This window comes from Harpia harpyja, chromosome 5, assembly GCF_026419915.1.
Source record: "Harpia harpyja isolate bHarHar1 chromosome 5, bHarHar1 primary haplotype, whole genome shotgun sequence".
Lineage (NCBI taxonomy): Eukaryota > Metazoa > Chordata > Aves > Accipitriformes > Accipitridae > Harpia > Harpia harpyja.
Genome location: NC_068944.1, coordinates 4,980,623 through 4,997,113, shown reverse-complemented (window position 1 = coordinate 4,997,113; position 16,491 = coordinate 4,980,623). Strand labels below are relative to the sequence as shown.

Genomic DNA, 16,491 nt, shown 5'->3' with positions numbered 1-16,491 from the left:
TTGTCATTACGTAACTTTAGAATATCTCAAAAAAAAGGTAAAATCTAAACCTGCCTGTATTTCTGCTAGCATAAAAAAAACGCTTAATAAAATAAAAAGTGCACTTCAGTTTGGTAATAAGGGAATCTTAAACATTGTGGTTTCCTACATACTGGTCAAAATTTTTATGTATTTATTTACATGCACCACCCCCCCACCCCACCCCCCATGATTCAGGAGGCACTGTAGGAATGATTGAGGTTAATATCTCTAAGCAGCAATAAGTAATGAACAAATAAGGAAAAAATAATTTTTCTCTTTTGCAAGTTTCACTACATAGTCACAGAGGAATACCTGTACTAACTATAGACTCTAGGCGTTCATCCTAACAAAATGTGACTATGTAACTTACAGGCTGCTTCAGTGTAATTAACTGCACCAGCACTGAAGGAATGGCAATATTTACAGAAGAGCAGTTCTCATTCTTAATAGGATTGCCTTTCTTAATTTTTTAGACCTTAAGGATATATTGCCATGAGCTCAACTTTTTGCATGATATGGTTTATTTTACTTGTTGTACGCATTTAGTTTTCTTACAGCCTCCTCCTCCCTCAGGAGCATTGATGCACGGCACTTGTCTATAACACTAGAAAACAGAGAGGGTTTTTAATGACTGAGCTCCAATTCAAAGCCTTTTGAAATCAGCTAAAAGATTCCCAGTTGCTTCGGTGGCTTCTGCATCAGACCTATAGGTCTGCCACCTTTTCCTTCCCTTACCGATAGCTGCCCATCACACCCTACTCATGCTTAGCACTTGCTGGATGAACTCATGTTACTGTGTAGCACTCCTAAGTTTACTTCCATCTCTCACTAACCAATAACTGTGCAAATGGTACAGGCCACCCTATCATGATGACAGGCCATATTGGAAACCCCCCACAAGTGGAGAGGACAGCAGTTTACGATATATCCAGGAACAGAACCAGAAGAATTTAGGAGGAGTCCAAAGCATGGTGTACCAAGATAAACTCATGACGACTCTCTGAAAAACAGCCATCTTCATTTCACCTGCCATCTTAGACGATCATTGCATTCCATGGTCCTTGTCTGTCTGCAGTATGTTCAAAGTGTATTGTGCAAAAAGTGCGTGTCTTTGTATGTACATCCATCGTTGTTTCGTGTTCATGGACATTCTTGGGAAAAGTATTTTCCGTATCTTTGGAAAAAATCTTGAAAAACCTTTTGTGAAAGCTGGTAAGAATTTCCAGTGCCCGGAGACCAGAAGTATTTCTGGAGATTTACATTCTACCGTACTTTTGAATCTGTGACCCTCTGCCTGCTGTTGAAGATCAGCCATTTGTGCCTTAGTTATTTTTATAACCTTGTTTCTTTTGAGTCAAATTAATAGATGAAGTTTGAGAAACTTTGTTTTTTAGTTGACGTGCAAATAGGAGATTGGAGGGAGTTAAAAACAGAATTCACGCTGGCAATCAAAATGGCTTGTGGACCACCAACAAAGGGAGCCTACTGAGGTAGTCATAGGTTTGGGTGTCATTTGTTTTTAATTTTTGTGTTCCACAGCAAAAACAGAGGTGCTTGCCTAACTTTGAAAACAAGTATAGGGAAAGAACACTATAATAAACTTCATGGAGTACGTGTATTCCTTTTTTTTGACTTACTGATCATATTGATAGCATTCCCCAAAACCATACCTGCTGCTATAAAGGCAAGAATGTTAAAAATGAATCCTTGCTGAAAGGGTGCTGCTGTCTTCTTATTTTTAATGTGATTATGGAAGTGAACTATACAATCGCATAAAACTACCTACCGATAACTTTTCTCTGAGTGGATTCAAAACCACAACTCTTAATCGGTACACTACAAGATGACGATGATCTAGTGAAATAGCTCTATTTTTTTAAAGTTAGACGTTTGCAAAGTTGAATGTATATTTTACAAACCTAGGTCTTTAAATAGGTTTGGCTGGCATTTTGATCACTTGCCGATATTTTTTTTTTTTTTTCTGTTTTTTATACTGGAAATCATAGTGCCATCTTCACTCGTGCATTTGTTTTAATTAGGCCTTACATCTGTGGTCTCTCTGAAGTTGTTGGAATGAATGAATCTTCATTTGGGATATTTTAAAAATTAAGTAGTTTTTAACTTGATTTTGATAAATACACATTTATAAATGGTTACAACCATGAATTTTTTCAGAGCAAATTTGACAGTGTATAACTTTTGTGAAATATATTTGTTTACAAATTCTATCTTTTAATATTTGTTTTGATCTTTCCTGTATGTGCTAAGTACGAATAAAAATTTTCAATCTTCTTGTTCTGATCATGATGCATTATTGATTTCTGAAAGATTTGGGGGGAGGGGAGAGAGATACGATACACATTATGCTTGTACCTGTTTTGCCCTGGAATCACTAATGCTGTTCTGGATCGACATTTTCTGTGCAGCCTCTAGAGAGCGGAAAACAATAAAGCAATTGTGCACTGAGATGTGAAAATGCCAGAGTAAGCCTAAGGTGGGTAATCGCAGAGGCTGACTTCAGTTTCCCCCAGCTAGTCTTCCTCTGTTTTAGCAGAATTTTATTTGGGAAAGGAAGAAAGCGAAATTTGTTGAAGCCACTGGAACAAGAGCCTAGTTTAGCTGCTGCTCTGGATGCCTTCTGGAGGAGGTTTTTTTTGAATACTCGCGTTAAAGCGGAGCATTGTTGCTTTACAGTTTACACACCTACGTTCATAATACAGTATCGTTCTTGTCATGTAACTTCATTGGTTTCTGTGTGGTTTGTTGTCAGTGTTCCTCCTCATCACGTGTTGTTATCTGTGGTTTGGTTTGTTGCTGAAGGTGCACTGAATGAGGGATCTCCCTGACAGATCGCAAGAAAAGACAGCACAAGGCCTAACCGGTCCTTAAGCGTTAAAACGCCTCGTGCGGGAGGTCTGCACAGGGTGAAGAACAACCTGTGGGAGCTGTCTGCTCTGCAGTTTGTGTGGGTCCCCTCGAGGGAAGCACTTGTCGTTCTGCTTCTCTGGAGAAGGCGCTCACGCACTCTGCGCTCCCCTTTCGCTTTTTCATCCCCCATCCTCCTTGCTGTCTGCAGAAATCTGTACCAGCAAAGCCACCGAGCGATCGGATAGGTAAGAAGGGATCCGTTTCTCTGTCCTTCCTTGCTCTAGTCTTAGCTGGCTTCTTGTAGCAAATGGGCTGGGATGTGGTTGGGAAGAGGGAGCTTTTCTACCTGTTTCTTCTCGGACCCCAGCATTGCTCTGACTGACCTGTGCAGCCTACATCACCTGAACAAAGGTGGTTATGGGTAGTATCCATCTGGTTGCTTTAAATTTAAAAGCACATTGCTTTTTTTCCTAAAATTAATACACGCTTTCCTTAAAAAGTATTGGTTTTAACGAGTGACTAATACAGGCCTTGTGATGTTAGGAATGCAATTTTGCGTTTGAAGCAACACAAAACACTGCAGGTGAAAACCAAATTATGTGGGGAGAGCAGAGAGAGGAGAAAGGTGGAAAATGTTTGGTTAACTCAGCTGTTAAATGTAGTAGCACCTTTTGTTTAAAAATAAAATATTGGGAAAGCTCTGGCAACGTAAATCAATACTGCATCCTAGATTTATGCTGCTACAGAAAGCCACTGGTAGTTTATAGATGCACAAACTCAACACAGGGACTTGATAGCCCTGGTATGTGAGTGTTTATAGATTGTGTTGAATTATTTTAACTAGGAGTTCTTCATGAGGAAACGCCTCACAATTTTTACCAAAGAGTATGTTACACAGTCATTCTAGGTACAGAGAAATCAACGCATTTTGAATGTGCTCTAAATATACAGGGAATTTGTTTAAAAAAAAAAAGCCTTGCAAACTGCCTGAAGGAGGTACCACGTTCTGAATCCAAATGAAGCATGTTCTCGGGGGTACCTGTTGAACTCTGTCTGCAAACTTTCTCCACCCCCTTCTGAAGTCTGTTCGTTGTGCAAGTCTGAAATCTTCTTTTTACAAGTCCAGCATACACTTAGAAACTCTTCTGTCATCAGATTACACGTGATAAACACTATCCTCGCATCAACCTGGGGGGGACGGGGGGCGACGTGTGTGAATACAGTGGCAGCCATCTGAGAAATTACACTGATCTGAAGTCCAGCATGTCATCAGCTGCATTCTTCCACGCTCTGGAGAATTGCTCGATACATCTTGGCTGAGGATATCTTCTGATCATCTCTCTGCATACCTTCCTCCTGCGTTTAATAAAGCTGGACACCAGTTCTTCCCCAGCAGAGCTCAGGCTCCACTCTGTGGATTAGGATTTGCAGGGGAGTTACTTTTGCCCTGTAATAAGTCTGTAATCCTGCGTCCTCTCCTCCAGGAACTGCTGGGGGAATCGTACAGCTGGCAGTTCCACATCTGTAACTTAGGCTGAAATATATCGCTTTTCAGCCCCAGTCAGGCCCTGGCATGCAAACTAATGAGTAATATTGAATACTGAAATACAATACTGAAAGTGTTGGCACTTTTGGTAAATTGTTTTAGTGTGGGCTTTTTCTTTAAACTTTCATTTTCAGCTATTTTTCTCTAGCTGATGCGAGTCACAGGCAAAGTGAACAAAGGGATTGGGTTTTGTAACGCATTTCCAAAGCTGGCAGTCAGGGGTTCGCACACTTAAGGAAAAGAACGGACAAGTCCTTCCAGATCCTTTTATCAGTGAACCCATGTGCAAATTGACCAAAAGGTTGCTTTCTCACATTGTGGATGGGAACAAAGCATATATTATGGCCCTGTGATGTAAAATGTCATTTTTCCTTCCTTCTGGATGAGTGTTGCAGAAGATGTCTCTTCAGCCTGCAAGAGAAAGAGTGTTAGAGCTTGCAAGTAATCTTGAGAATGGAACTTCAGCTGCTGGCAAGGAATGAGCTGGGGAATGTCTAAGATGAGGAAAAAAATGAAATTGAGGATATCGCTTGCTTCTCAGGCGTCAAAGTTGGCTAGATGGAGCCCTCTGAGGGGGAGGAAGAAGACAGTTCAGCACCACAATCATCTGTTTTCAGAGGAGGTTTTCCACAAGTCGTTCCAGTTTCTGTATCAAGCAGGCAGGCTACTGCTACCTAGCTAGAAAGAGAGAAGTTTTAACACTAGATCTCTGGAAGGGCTGTTGATGAGTGGTTTTCCTCTTACTCTGCTAAGGAGAAACAAGGAAAGCAGACTTGTAGGGGAATGCTGTCATTGCAGCATTGCTAATGGTAGCCAAAGAGGCTGTTCAAGCTAGAGCTGTTACAGACCAGCTGGCATTAATGGGCATAAAATAGGAACTGTATTTTTTTAAATTGATCTCAGACTGTGCGTGTTGTGCTTTGAAAAGGGACTGATGCACCAGGACCCTAGCTTCTTTTGTTAAGACTGCTAGCCACGAATCTTCTTTGAGAGCCAGCTTGAACCAGCACTCTGCTGGTCAAGCCTCTGCACCCTAACCAAACCTGTGCTACAGTGTGAGGATTGAGATTTTGAACCGTTTCACAATAAACACTTTTTCCTACTTTACAGTCAAACTGCAAATGCTTGGAAAAACACAGTGCTCTTATGCATGTTCCCAAGTTTTAGTATCGAAGAGCCTGCAGGAAAATCAGTCCTCCTTGCTCAGCAGGCACCAGACACACAGGAAGATGCAGCTTTTGGACAAAAACAATACTAGTCAAAGTAGGTAAGAAAAAAAACGTCAAGGGATGGACCACGCATTTCTGTCTGCCTTTTGCAGTACATTGCAAAGCAGTGTGTGGTAATGATGAAGACCTTGTTCAGCTTCCCTTGTTTTCCATGTAGTGTTGTACCTTGAAGTGACTGGCCAAATAGGCTTCCTTTCCGAGCGTATGTGCTGTTGCTCTTGTTGCCTCTGTGTCACAAAAAACAGATAAACACTTGATTGAGCTGGAGTTCCTCCCATGATATGAGTCACTTCCAGTCGTAAAGCTTCTGCAGACTAAATGCTGCTCTCAACTACATACTAAGGACTCTTTCATGACTGTCCTTTAAAGCAAAACAACTTATTTTGAAACAGTTGGTTTTATGAGTGTTAATCTGAATTTAGTTGTAAAGTTCACAAGTCAAGCCTCTCTGGGCACTGTCCACTGCATATATTAGTAGGTTGTTACAGAAAATGCAAGCATGTCTGTAATAACTTGCATATTGCTTTTAATTTCTGCATGTAATATACCTTGAATTTTGAACAGGAAGAAAAGGTGTGGGTTGTTTTTTTTTTAAAAAAAAACAACTCTCTCCCCCATCCAACTCTCCTAAAGATGACAATTTTTTTATCTCCCCCCCCCCCCCCAGTCTTGACAGACTTGGCACACAGATTGATGGAGATGGGAAGTTCCAAAAGCCTGATATCTTAGGCCCAATGTTACCTCTTTGTTTTGTGTTTCTGGAACAATGGCTTTCTCTTGACTTTGTGGGACTACTCTTTTGGTTTGGTGGCATCTTATCTTCCGTGATCTGTTGCATGTGTCTCTTCAGAATAAATCTAGTTCATTTTCTCTCTAGCAGAAGAAGCATTCATGATGACTGCCTTAGTCATCACACCTTCCAAGAGCTGAGGAATCTGCTAATTTAAAAATGAGATAAATATTGAGCTAAGGCTATTGGGGAACCAGTGGAAGTGCCCCTAGGGTTCTGTTTTCAAATTGCCACCACAGTTACGTTTCTGCTTTTGATTGTTTTTTGTACTTTTTATCTTTTAAGTTTGTAATGTCATTGTTTTTTTCCTTTTCCCTCTTCCTCTTCCTCTTCCTCTTTGTAGCACTAGTAGTATGACCTTCAGATTTAAACTATCAAACAGCAAAACCTGCAGCTCATCGTATCAAAGATGAAGATGTATTTGATTAAGCAAGAACAGATGTTTCATACAGGAACAGTTTGGAAAACCTGTAGTTCCTGGCTTAACAATGTCATATGTTGATGGATTATAAAAAACAGTATTTTTTTTTTTTTTAAACGAGGCAATGAAAAACATCTTTTACTTCTGTACCGTGAAGAAACTGAAAGAAGTAGCCACACCTAATTAGTAGTAGGAAGTACTGATCTAATACAATTAAACTCCAGATAAGAAGCTAATTATTTATAAATTATTTTTTTCTTACTAAACCCATAACAATCTGTGCTGGAATTATAATCACGATGGTTTACCTGCCATTACCAATTTCTGCAATTTTGAGAACCTTAGAGAAGTAGAAATACAAAACATTAATACATCTCCAGTGCTCTCTACATTGTTTAATGATGTAGCAATGAACTCAGTAGCTAAACAGATGACAAAATAGCTGTGTTGCTTTTCATCTCCAGGGGCCAAGCCCCTGAATTTTGAGGCCTTGCTGGCAGGCAGCAGGGCCAGCATCGTGTGTCCCTGAGCCAAATCTTTCTCATCAGTAGGAGTGTAGGAGTCAGACGGACAGGAAGGAAGAGCTCGGACAAAAACTGGGCCAGGGAAACGGAAAGCTCAAGTAGAGGGTTTAGGAAAAGCAGAGTTTTACAGTGGAATGTGCAATGGGAGAAACTGGAAAAGGAAAAGCAATTAAGTCTGCTAGAGACTGTAGGAACAGAGAAGAGGAATGAAAGAGGCAAGGGAGCTCTGAGACTTCAGCATCTGTGTCTTCAGCACCTGGAGCTCACTGAATCAATAAGCAAGGCTGATTTGAAGCAAGGCTTCAAGGAACTTGAATGTAAAACTGGATGCGGCTTCTGTATGAAAATTTTGAGCCCAGGACGGCTCCATTTGTTGTTATTCATTTTCAGATTCTACTGTTGTATTTAACGTGTTTTTCATTCGCAATTTCTGACTTTAAAAAGAAGTCTGAAAATTGCTTTTAAGATCAAATGAACAGTTTCTTGCTGTAACTCAGATAAGGTGCCCAAGTGTTGCAGTGAGAACAGATAGGACAGGTTGCAAGTTTGTGAATAAGAAAGCCCTCGCTGTGCTGAGTGACTGATTTTGTGTTAGTTTTACCTGTTAATACTGTCTTCTGAGCAACTAAGTGAAAAATTTTGTCCTGCCTTGATAAGAGTTTTTACTTGCTGCACACTGTACCTGTTCAGTGGCTTTACTGGTAACGTGTTAAAAGGGCAAAAATCTAACCTGAAGTCATTTGTCTGGCAACAGTGTCGGGTATGGTTATGCTGGACTTTAAAGTTATGGCAAGTGACTGAAAATTCAGAAGACTGCGTAGTTCTTTGTAGGGCGTTGGCAACATTCAGAATACAAATAATTTAGAAGCATGAAACTTCTACAGTTTGATTAGTTTCTTTAAAAACATGGTTTTTTTCAAGGAATTTCAGCTTTGTAGGGAGAGAGACAGAAAAGAGGTTTTGTCAGATGGGAGCATATCGTTAAGGGAAGCCAAATCCAGTGGATTGGCTTCAAGGCTAAAGTGATTTTACCTTCCTAATCTGCTAGATGTGAGGCTGCTGTAGTTCCTGGTTCCCAGCCCAGCCTGTAGAGATGCTGATCATGTATTCCAGAGATGTAAATACACACAGAGCACACATTCAGCCGGCGGTGCAGAGCAAAAGAGGTGGAGAGCAGTGCCTTTACCAGCACCCGCAGACACAAACAGCAGCAGACAAACATGGGGCAACACAGAGAGCTCAGTCCTGTATGCATACGTGCCCACAGAAAATAGGACTGCAGTTAAGAAGATGGCCTAGACTGCAGTGGTCGGGGCTTGACCGGCCAAGCGTACTGACCAGCAGCTTGCTTACATGTGGCTGGTCCCTTTTCTCCCCCTCCTTTCCATTTTTCCCATGCTTGTTCTTCCCTGATGCACATCCATTCTCCTATTCTCTTCCCTTGTCTCCTCTCAGTTACCCCTGCTTTTTCCCTGCATTGCTCCCAGTTTTGCTAAGTCCATACTCAAATTTCCCAAGGCTGCCTAGGTAGTATGGACCTTACGTGGTATTACTGATACGGTTTCCTAGGCAGTGCTGGCCTTGCAAGGTTCTTCTCCCCAAAAAGTCCCTGATACTCCCCTTCAGTGCTCTGTGAAGTTTGGGCATTTTTCACGTAGCTTTCCCGTAACTACCTGTGAAATCCGGCAATCCTTTGGGGCGTGCTCTGTAATGTTTGTTAGCTGCTTAAGCTTTCGTCTGTTATGTCCAGCAACTTCTTTTGTCGCATCCCGTGGTTTCTCATGTTCTTCTCTGTTAGCTAAGCCTCAGGCCTGTGCCTCCTTCTCTGTCTGCATGCTTCTCGTGTCTGCAGATATGTGATGCTGAGGAAGGGGGAGAGAGAGACAGGGATGTGCTTAGCTCACAGGACCCGAGTTATTTAATGGGTTAAGTGGTGGAAGAGGCTGTAGCATGGTTAGCGACCCGAGATCAGCTGCGAGCTGTCTCGGAGGTCTAAGTTCCTCGCTTGGTTTTGCTCCCATTTTAACCTGAGTTAGCTTGCTCGGGTTTAGCCACCCCGAGTTGTTTTATTTCCCAAGGACAGGCATACATTGTCTGCCTGTGACTGAAAGGGGAAGGCAGCACTGACTTGGGGGAGGATTTCATCTGTCTAAGAAAATCTTGTGTCTGCTTTTCAGAGTTTTTCTCATCTGCAAGGACATCTGGGACAATGAATTTTTTTGACAGGTGATTAAATATCATTAGCTATCGTTATCATTAATTAAAACCATTTGTAAAGGAAGAAAAGCAAGTTTAGTTCCCCAGTGGGCATATTTTGCATGACAGTTTTGCAAGGCAGTATTTTTTTTAATGATCTTTATGTAGATAAGGTGAAATCTGTGAGGACAACGGCTTTGTCGAGTCGAGATTTGTTTCTTGGTATTTTATTAGAACATGCTTTGCTGCAGGCTCTGTTCTTCTTGTGGAGAATTTCAGATTACTCCTGCCTCAAAACTTAATTCAGCATCTTGTAATGCAGAAAGCTGCTGCATATACTTTTATCTCCTGCAGGAGAAATTCTCCCTGCTCCCATCACCATTTCTGAATACATATTTCCCCATTGCCATTTTCTCTTTCCTTTCAAGATTGGTTTGTCTGTCTGGGAGAAGGCTGCTGGCTGCCCGCTCTGCTTTCTGAAGTGTCCCTAGGAATGGATGGGGACTGCGGATCATCCCTGGCAGCACAGAGAGAAATCTGCAACGCATCTTCCCAGGCCTTCCCTAAAGGAAGCAACTGGGCCAGCTCTCCTGTCATCTGGTGATGTCAGGGCAGAGCATAGAAGTGTAACAGCACTATCAGCTTTGATTATACACAGTTTAGGAAGCCAGTTCTGGCCAGCAAAGAGGTCTTGGTTACATGGTGCAGGAAAAAAAAACCAAACCCATAGGTTTGTTTTTAATGATCCCAATCCTCCTTTACTTAGGAACGCTCATTGCTTTTGTATGTCCCAGTCCTTGGCTGCGGAAATGAAACTTCATCCTCTCTCCTTCCTAAGCAGTCCTCCTGCCATGGTCTGTGTTCCCTTCTTGTAGAATGCTGGGTCCTGTCAAAGTCTTTTGCTTCAATCCAATGGTTCTGGCCATTAATCACGCAGAACCCCACCTTCTTTCTATCCCCCTGTTTTCTCTTCCTTCCTCTCCACAGGGAAGTTTCCAGAGTATGCAAAATTCCTGGGCTCTCTGTGCCACTTTGCGTGCTTTAGCAACACAAGGGGTGTGTGAGATTCTAAACGGGATTAAAGCAAGTTTGGCTAAAAATTCAGTTGGGTTTGTTTGGGGGTTTTTTAACTTCTTTTGAAGCACGGACAGGGAATAAACCCAAAGTCTTTTTTTATTTTTATTTTTCCCAAAGGGAGAGACGAAGCCCCCAAAAATGAATGTTTGGCTTAACATAGCTGTTAAGTCTCATCCCCCCAGCTGCCACACTGAAGCTTCACGTGCAATGGCTGCTTTCATTAGACTTCTGAGAGCCTCTCCTCCATGCATACACATTAATATATGTACACATTAACATACACTTTAACGGTTCCACTGACTGCCGTTTGGGAGCACATCTAAAGCCCATTTTGATGTTGGAGAAGGTATTGTTACGATATGGTGATGGGTGAAATGTCTTCTCTTAGGGAGTGAAGTGGTTGAGGGAGCCTCCCAACACGTTCAGCACAAAGCCTGCAGCGTGGATTTGAGCTGCTGAAAGCTGTGCGGGTCACCGTCAGGCTTGCTCTGAGCTGCGGATGGGGGAGGATTGAGAGGGGTTCTGAAGGTGTTTGTGTAAAGTTTGAGGATTTTTAAATATTAGAAAATTGCAGTGGTTTGGTGCAGAAGCAGCGTTCAAAGCAAAGAATAGAGGTGGGTGTGGTAATTGTTGAAGATTGTCTATCACAACCAGACCTAGAAGCCTGGGATTTTCTAAACCACCTTTCAGCTATAGCAGGGAGGGTGTAAACTCAATGCGGAGTCATTCAAGGGGCATGATAGTTTGAGCCTGCTTTCTGCTATTGCTCCACCAGCCTTTCCAAGGAGGGGAGAGGAGAGAGCCCCACCGTTTGCTCTCCAGGTGTAACTTTGGACAAGTGGGAGTTACCTACAAGAAGAACGTGGAAGAAGGGGACATAGACAGGGTGCAGGAGTAAGCCTGCTCTGGGACGCAGGTGAAAGATGTTTATGCAGGTCTACACGGTTATGTTCTACAAGAGAATGAAGATGGCAGCTGGGAGGATGGTATGGAAAGGCAATTAATTTTTAAAAAAATCTCTTGTCACTCACAGGTTATGTCAAAATGGGAAGTTCTCTCACACCAAGTCTGTCACGGATGAGAGTAAAATGCTGAATGGGTTAGCATCTCATCTTGGCACATGAGAAAGTTTAGGATGCAGCTCAGGAGGAATGATAATATGTTTGTGCTGTTAGGTAGGAGTAACCTGCTTCACAGCTGAGGTTGTTGGGGGTGGAAACCTGGCCAGTTTAGGAAAGGATCTGGTGTTCCTGAGGATCAGAAGTTGAACAGGAGTCAACAACCCCAGGCTATTTAGGAAAAAGCAAATGTCATGTTCTGATGTATAAACAGGAGTACGTCCCGTAGGACGTGGGAAGCAATCCTTCCTCTTTGCAATGCATTTGCAAGGCCTCAACTGGAATGGGGTGCCCAGTTCCGAGCACCACAGGTCGGAGGCAGAGCAGGGTGGACAGGTATGGCAAGACGTATCAGAGGTGTAGGAAATGTGTGACCTGTGAGGGACAACTGAAGAATTCAGAGCTCCTCAGGCTCTGAAAGGAGATGTGAAGAGCCATTTTCAAAACCACAGGTTTCTGTAGCAATACAAACCTGTTCGCTGTGTCTGTGGTGGATGGGAGAGGAAATAGCAGGCTTAAATTGCTGTAAAGGAGACAGGATAAACAAAGAAAGTGAGTGTAGGCATGGTGAGACACTGAAATGGATTGCACAGGGAGGTCATGGAGTCTCTGCTAGTGAAGGTGTTGAAGATTCAGTTCAGCCTATCAGTTGGGGTAACAGAAGCCTGCTTAGTTCAGCTTTGAGGGGAGAGGTGAATAATTCAGTCTTTACCTTTCTGTTCCCCATTTTTCTATGCTCTCTTAACACTGTTGTATGCGTGAGTTGTACACTAGAGGTGTGGTTTGGTAAGGCGGTAGGTGGCTGGAGCACATGAAATGTGGGAATGTCAACTTTCTTTTTGTCTTCTTTCTTTTAAAGCGAAGGGTAAGGAGTATAAAATTGTGATAGAGGACTAGTAATGCAAATAAAATTAAAAAATGGAAAAAGTAATCAGAAGATACACGTTATTTGCCCCGTTCCTTAGTAGGCTGCCTTTTTGGTCAGAAGAAAGTAATTACGTGAGCTTGAGGCTAAAGGCAATACCAAGTGTCTTGTGAAATTTGAGTGGCTTTTTTGAAGGTTCAGCCTCTGGCAACTGAATCCTCAGGAGTGCTTTGCCTGAGGGAGGGACAGAGAAGGAAGAAACATTTTCTTCCTTTACATAACAGCCTGTAGGGCCCTGCCTCATTTCCCTTGAAGGACAGGAGTTGGTTGTGTAGGAAGCAGCTGGAGCTTGTTGAGAAAACTACACAGGTAAATAACAGAGGAAAAAGAGGAAACCTGCAGGACAGCTAGTTGACTATTAAAAGGTCGAACAAACATGTAACGTTGACATACTAGGAGGGCCAAAAGACAAATACAAGAGAAAGGATGAAAACCTATACTTGTCCATGTATGCACATAGTCTGAGAGCATTACTTGGTGTCTGGGGAGCAAATATGAAAACCTGGAGGGCTTAACATATGGTCAGAATGTTGGTTCATTGAAAGTAGTGATTTTTTTTGCATCAGTGGATTGGGAAGGATGATGAGGATGCATCTATTCAGGTAAGCCAGATAGAAGCAAGCAACAGAAAGAAAAAAAATGGCAAAAAGATGCACTGAGGGGAAAGGTCTCAAGTCTCTAGATTTAAGACAGTGGAAGAACGGAAAAATAAGCGAAAAGCAGATGTGATATACGGTAATAATGATACCACCTTGTAGGAACTGCACTAAGATGTCCAACGTGCCCCTAAATTATATAGTAGAGTACACGGAAAAGGGATGTGGACTACTCATGATATTTTTGCTTGGGTACTGTCAACTCTTCTAGTAGACTGGCTCTGGGGCTGATGCAAGCCCTGTTGTTTAAGATTGTTCAGTAACTCGTCAGTCTAGTAGTGAAGGTATGGGTGCAAAAGTCTTCCTCAGCCCAACTCCACATCCATGGGAAGTGCAAGAGTTGACGGACCACTGAGATGAGTTTGCTTCAATATCTGTTAGGTGCTGTCAGCCCTGGAAGAGTGCAGATGACCGCATCCTTTTAAATGGGCCGGCAGTTTCAACATGGGATTTCACATCAGAGTGCACTGCCTGGGCATTGACATCCTAACTGGAGCTTTGTGACTTACTGTCCTCGAGGATTTCAGTGCATACCTGAGCATCAGCTTTGCTGGGCTCGCTCTTTACTTCTTTGAAGTAATGGTCTCCCTGCATTTTACATGGTGTGGGCACTCCTCTCTGGACAGTCAAGAAATACTTCTAGAGAATTTGGTGCGTGTTTGACCACATGCCAGAGGGGGTTTGGCTCATTCAGTTGCTCATCTCATTCCCATTTTAGCATGGAAGCTACCTCATGCCCATAGCAATATGAGGAGCCAATGTAAGGATTTGGTGTGATCTCATTCATTTTGAAAAGACCGGTGAAAAATCTGCTAAACCAGCCTGCCAGCGGGTGAAGTGAAGGCAACTCCCAAGCACTTGGGGTTTTGTGTCTTGAAAAAAAATTGAATCATAGATTGAAAAAAAGGATGTGCTGAGGCTCCAGCCCAAAGCTGATCTTATTTGCAATAAGGGTTTTAACCATGTGAACAGAACCAGCTATCCTTGCGGTCAAAAGATGTCACTTCGATCCAAGGCGCTTGAAGGGAGAGTGCAGGAGAGCTGTTACAATTAGTGTGCAATCTCATTAACCTGTACCATTTTCCCCTAGTAGGCACTTGCTTGATTTGATTATAACAGTGAAGATATAGTGCAGTTTCAAAAGACAGACGAGTCCTGGATTATCTGAGCTCACCAAAGCTGTCCCCTGTGGATCAGACACCTATTTGTATTGTTTCCTCAAGGCAAATAAGGCATCAGAAGTGCCTTTATTGGCAGTCATTGCTACGTGCCAGGAACCTGCCAAGATTAATATACACAAAATCCCCCTCCCCGCCTCCTGCTTTCAAAAGTAACCAGCATAAAAGTGTTATTCAATTACCACCCAGTCAGAAACCTCATGTTGTCAGAAGTTGTTACTAAGAAGACAGTGGTTATTAATGATGTACCAAGTTGCGTGCTTCAGCATATCTTTGGAAATGATACAGATGTGTTTATTTGCAGATGACTGGTTAATTTTGCTTTGAATCAGTAAGTAATCTGCAGAGAACATATGTAGCAAGTAGCTAGGTATAATTTATTCATTGTTCCTTTAATTTATCTGTTTGTCTTTATTCCATATTGTCAGGTTTTCAGCTGCTGTTAGTAATAAAAGCAAACTGAAAACCCATGCAGCTGAAGATATAATTTCTTTCGCATTTTTCAGAAGGGCAGGGGATTCATCTTGGAATGAATTGATTTACTGCAACTAGTGTCTAATGCAATACTATAGAATAAGTTAAAAGCTTATAAAAATTTTAAGCACTCCTGTGAGGAAAGCACATTCAAGTCATTTGCAGTATCTGTGTAGAGTTATCTCAGTCTTTTTTGGTTGCTGGCACGGAGAGAAAATATCGTTTCTAGAAATTCATTGTCATTTCAAACAATAAAATGAAACAGCATCAGTTAAAACTACTGAAGAAAATGAACAGTGTTATTTGACACCTCTGAGTTAGAGATGATGAATTAAAATTTCAACACGTCTCCATTTCTCCATATATTGTAGACTGACAACAGTTAATCTCCTAACTAAACATATGCAAAAAAAAAAAAAAAAACAAAACAGTTAGTTTACCAGCACAGGTGTGATTCCATTTTGACCAAGTGCTATTTTGTATGTTGTTACCTGTAAAACCTTTTATTCCCAATGGGATGTTTCTCCATTTTTTTCCCAAGTCACAAATTTTTCATACAGCTATTTTGCACCGTAAATTTGGAGGCCCGAACTTTCTCAGGAATGTAACGTTATTCTGGGACTGTTCCTTGGTCTGCTTTTCTGACAGTTTCTCTTTAAAGGAGTTATTGTTTGCTGCCTGACCGCTTTCCTATGTCAGGCGAAGTTACTAATTCCTGCAGGACAAATTTTTGTGTTTTTGAGAATCATATTCCATAAGTCAGAATTTGACTCAGCGTAAGAGTCTAGCAGAGATTACGTAGTGTGTAAAATCAAAAATAATTCTGATCTTAAAGTCACGCCAAACAAGCAAAGGCATCCTTTTTCCTCACCTTATGAGTCTCCTGTTAACAGAAAACTGTGAAGATTTGGGATACACCTCGTTCAAAATTTTATTTACAAAAAAGCTCTGCCTTTTTTTCCCAAGAAAGTTTGCACTCTGTCTCTCCAAAAGTACAATTTGTCCTACTGTTTGCCGCTCTAATTTGAACTGATTTATTTTGTAGCTATCCCTTGAACAACAGCGATCTGCATCAGTTCAACATTGAGGAGAATGGTGGAGCACCATATACCACAAAAATGCCCGCAAGGCACCACCACCACCACCGTCACCACCACCACCACGCGAATTTTGGTGCCCTTGCTCCGGACAGCAAAGACATTGTTTCTGGAGTTCCAAACCCAAACAGTAAGTCCACTGCCGTGAAGGTCATTTCAGTAACTGTGCCGCTTTCAGATTTGTCTCTGGCAAGGAGGCAAAGGCAAGGAAAGGAAAACAACACGCGTTTCAGTTTTTCTCCTTGAAGAGAAGAATATGCTTCCTATTATTATTTGCTAGCTTTGTAGTATGTGCAAATGAGACAAGATTTGCAATTCCCTGGCTTTGCTACAGGGTTGCGGGATTTGGTGTTAGATTGGTGTTCCATAGC

General features: G+C 42.0%; 1 protein-coding gene across 3 annotated transcripts in view; it reads left to right on the top strand.

The window, feature by feature from the left end:
- EPB41L4B (erythrocyte membrane protein band 4.1 like 4B) overlaps positions 1-16,491 on the top strand; it is a 173,736-nt gene that overhangs the window by 82,679 nt on the left and 74,566 nt on the right. For 2 of the 3 annotated variants that reach the window (XM_052787703.1, XM_052787702.1), the window contains exon 16: positions 16,069-16,250. In XM_052787703.1, the coding sequence (XP_052643663.1) occupies positions 16,069-16,250 (182 nt within the window). Of the gene's footprint in view, positions 1-877; positions 2,315-16,068; positions 16,251-16,491 lie in introns of those variants that run through there. The other variant, XM_052787704.1, reaches the window with a different exon arrangement.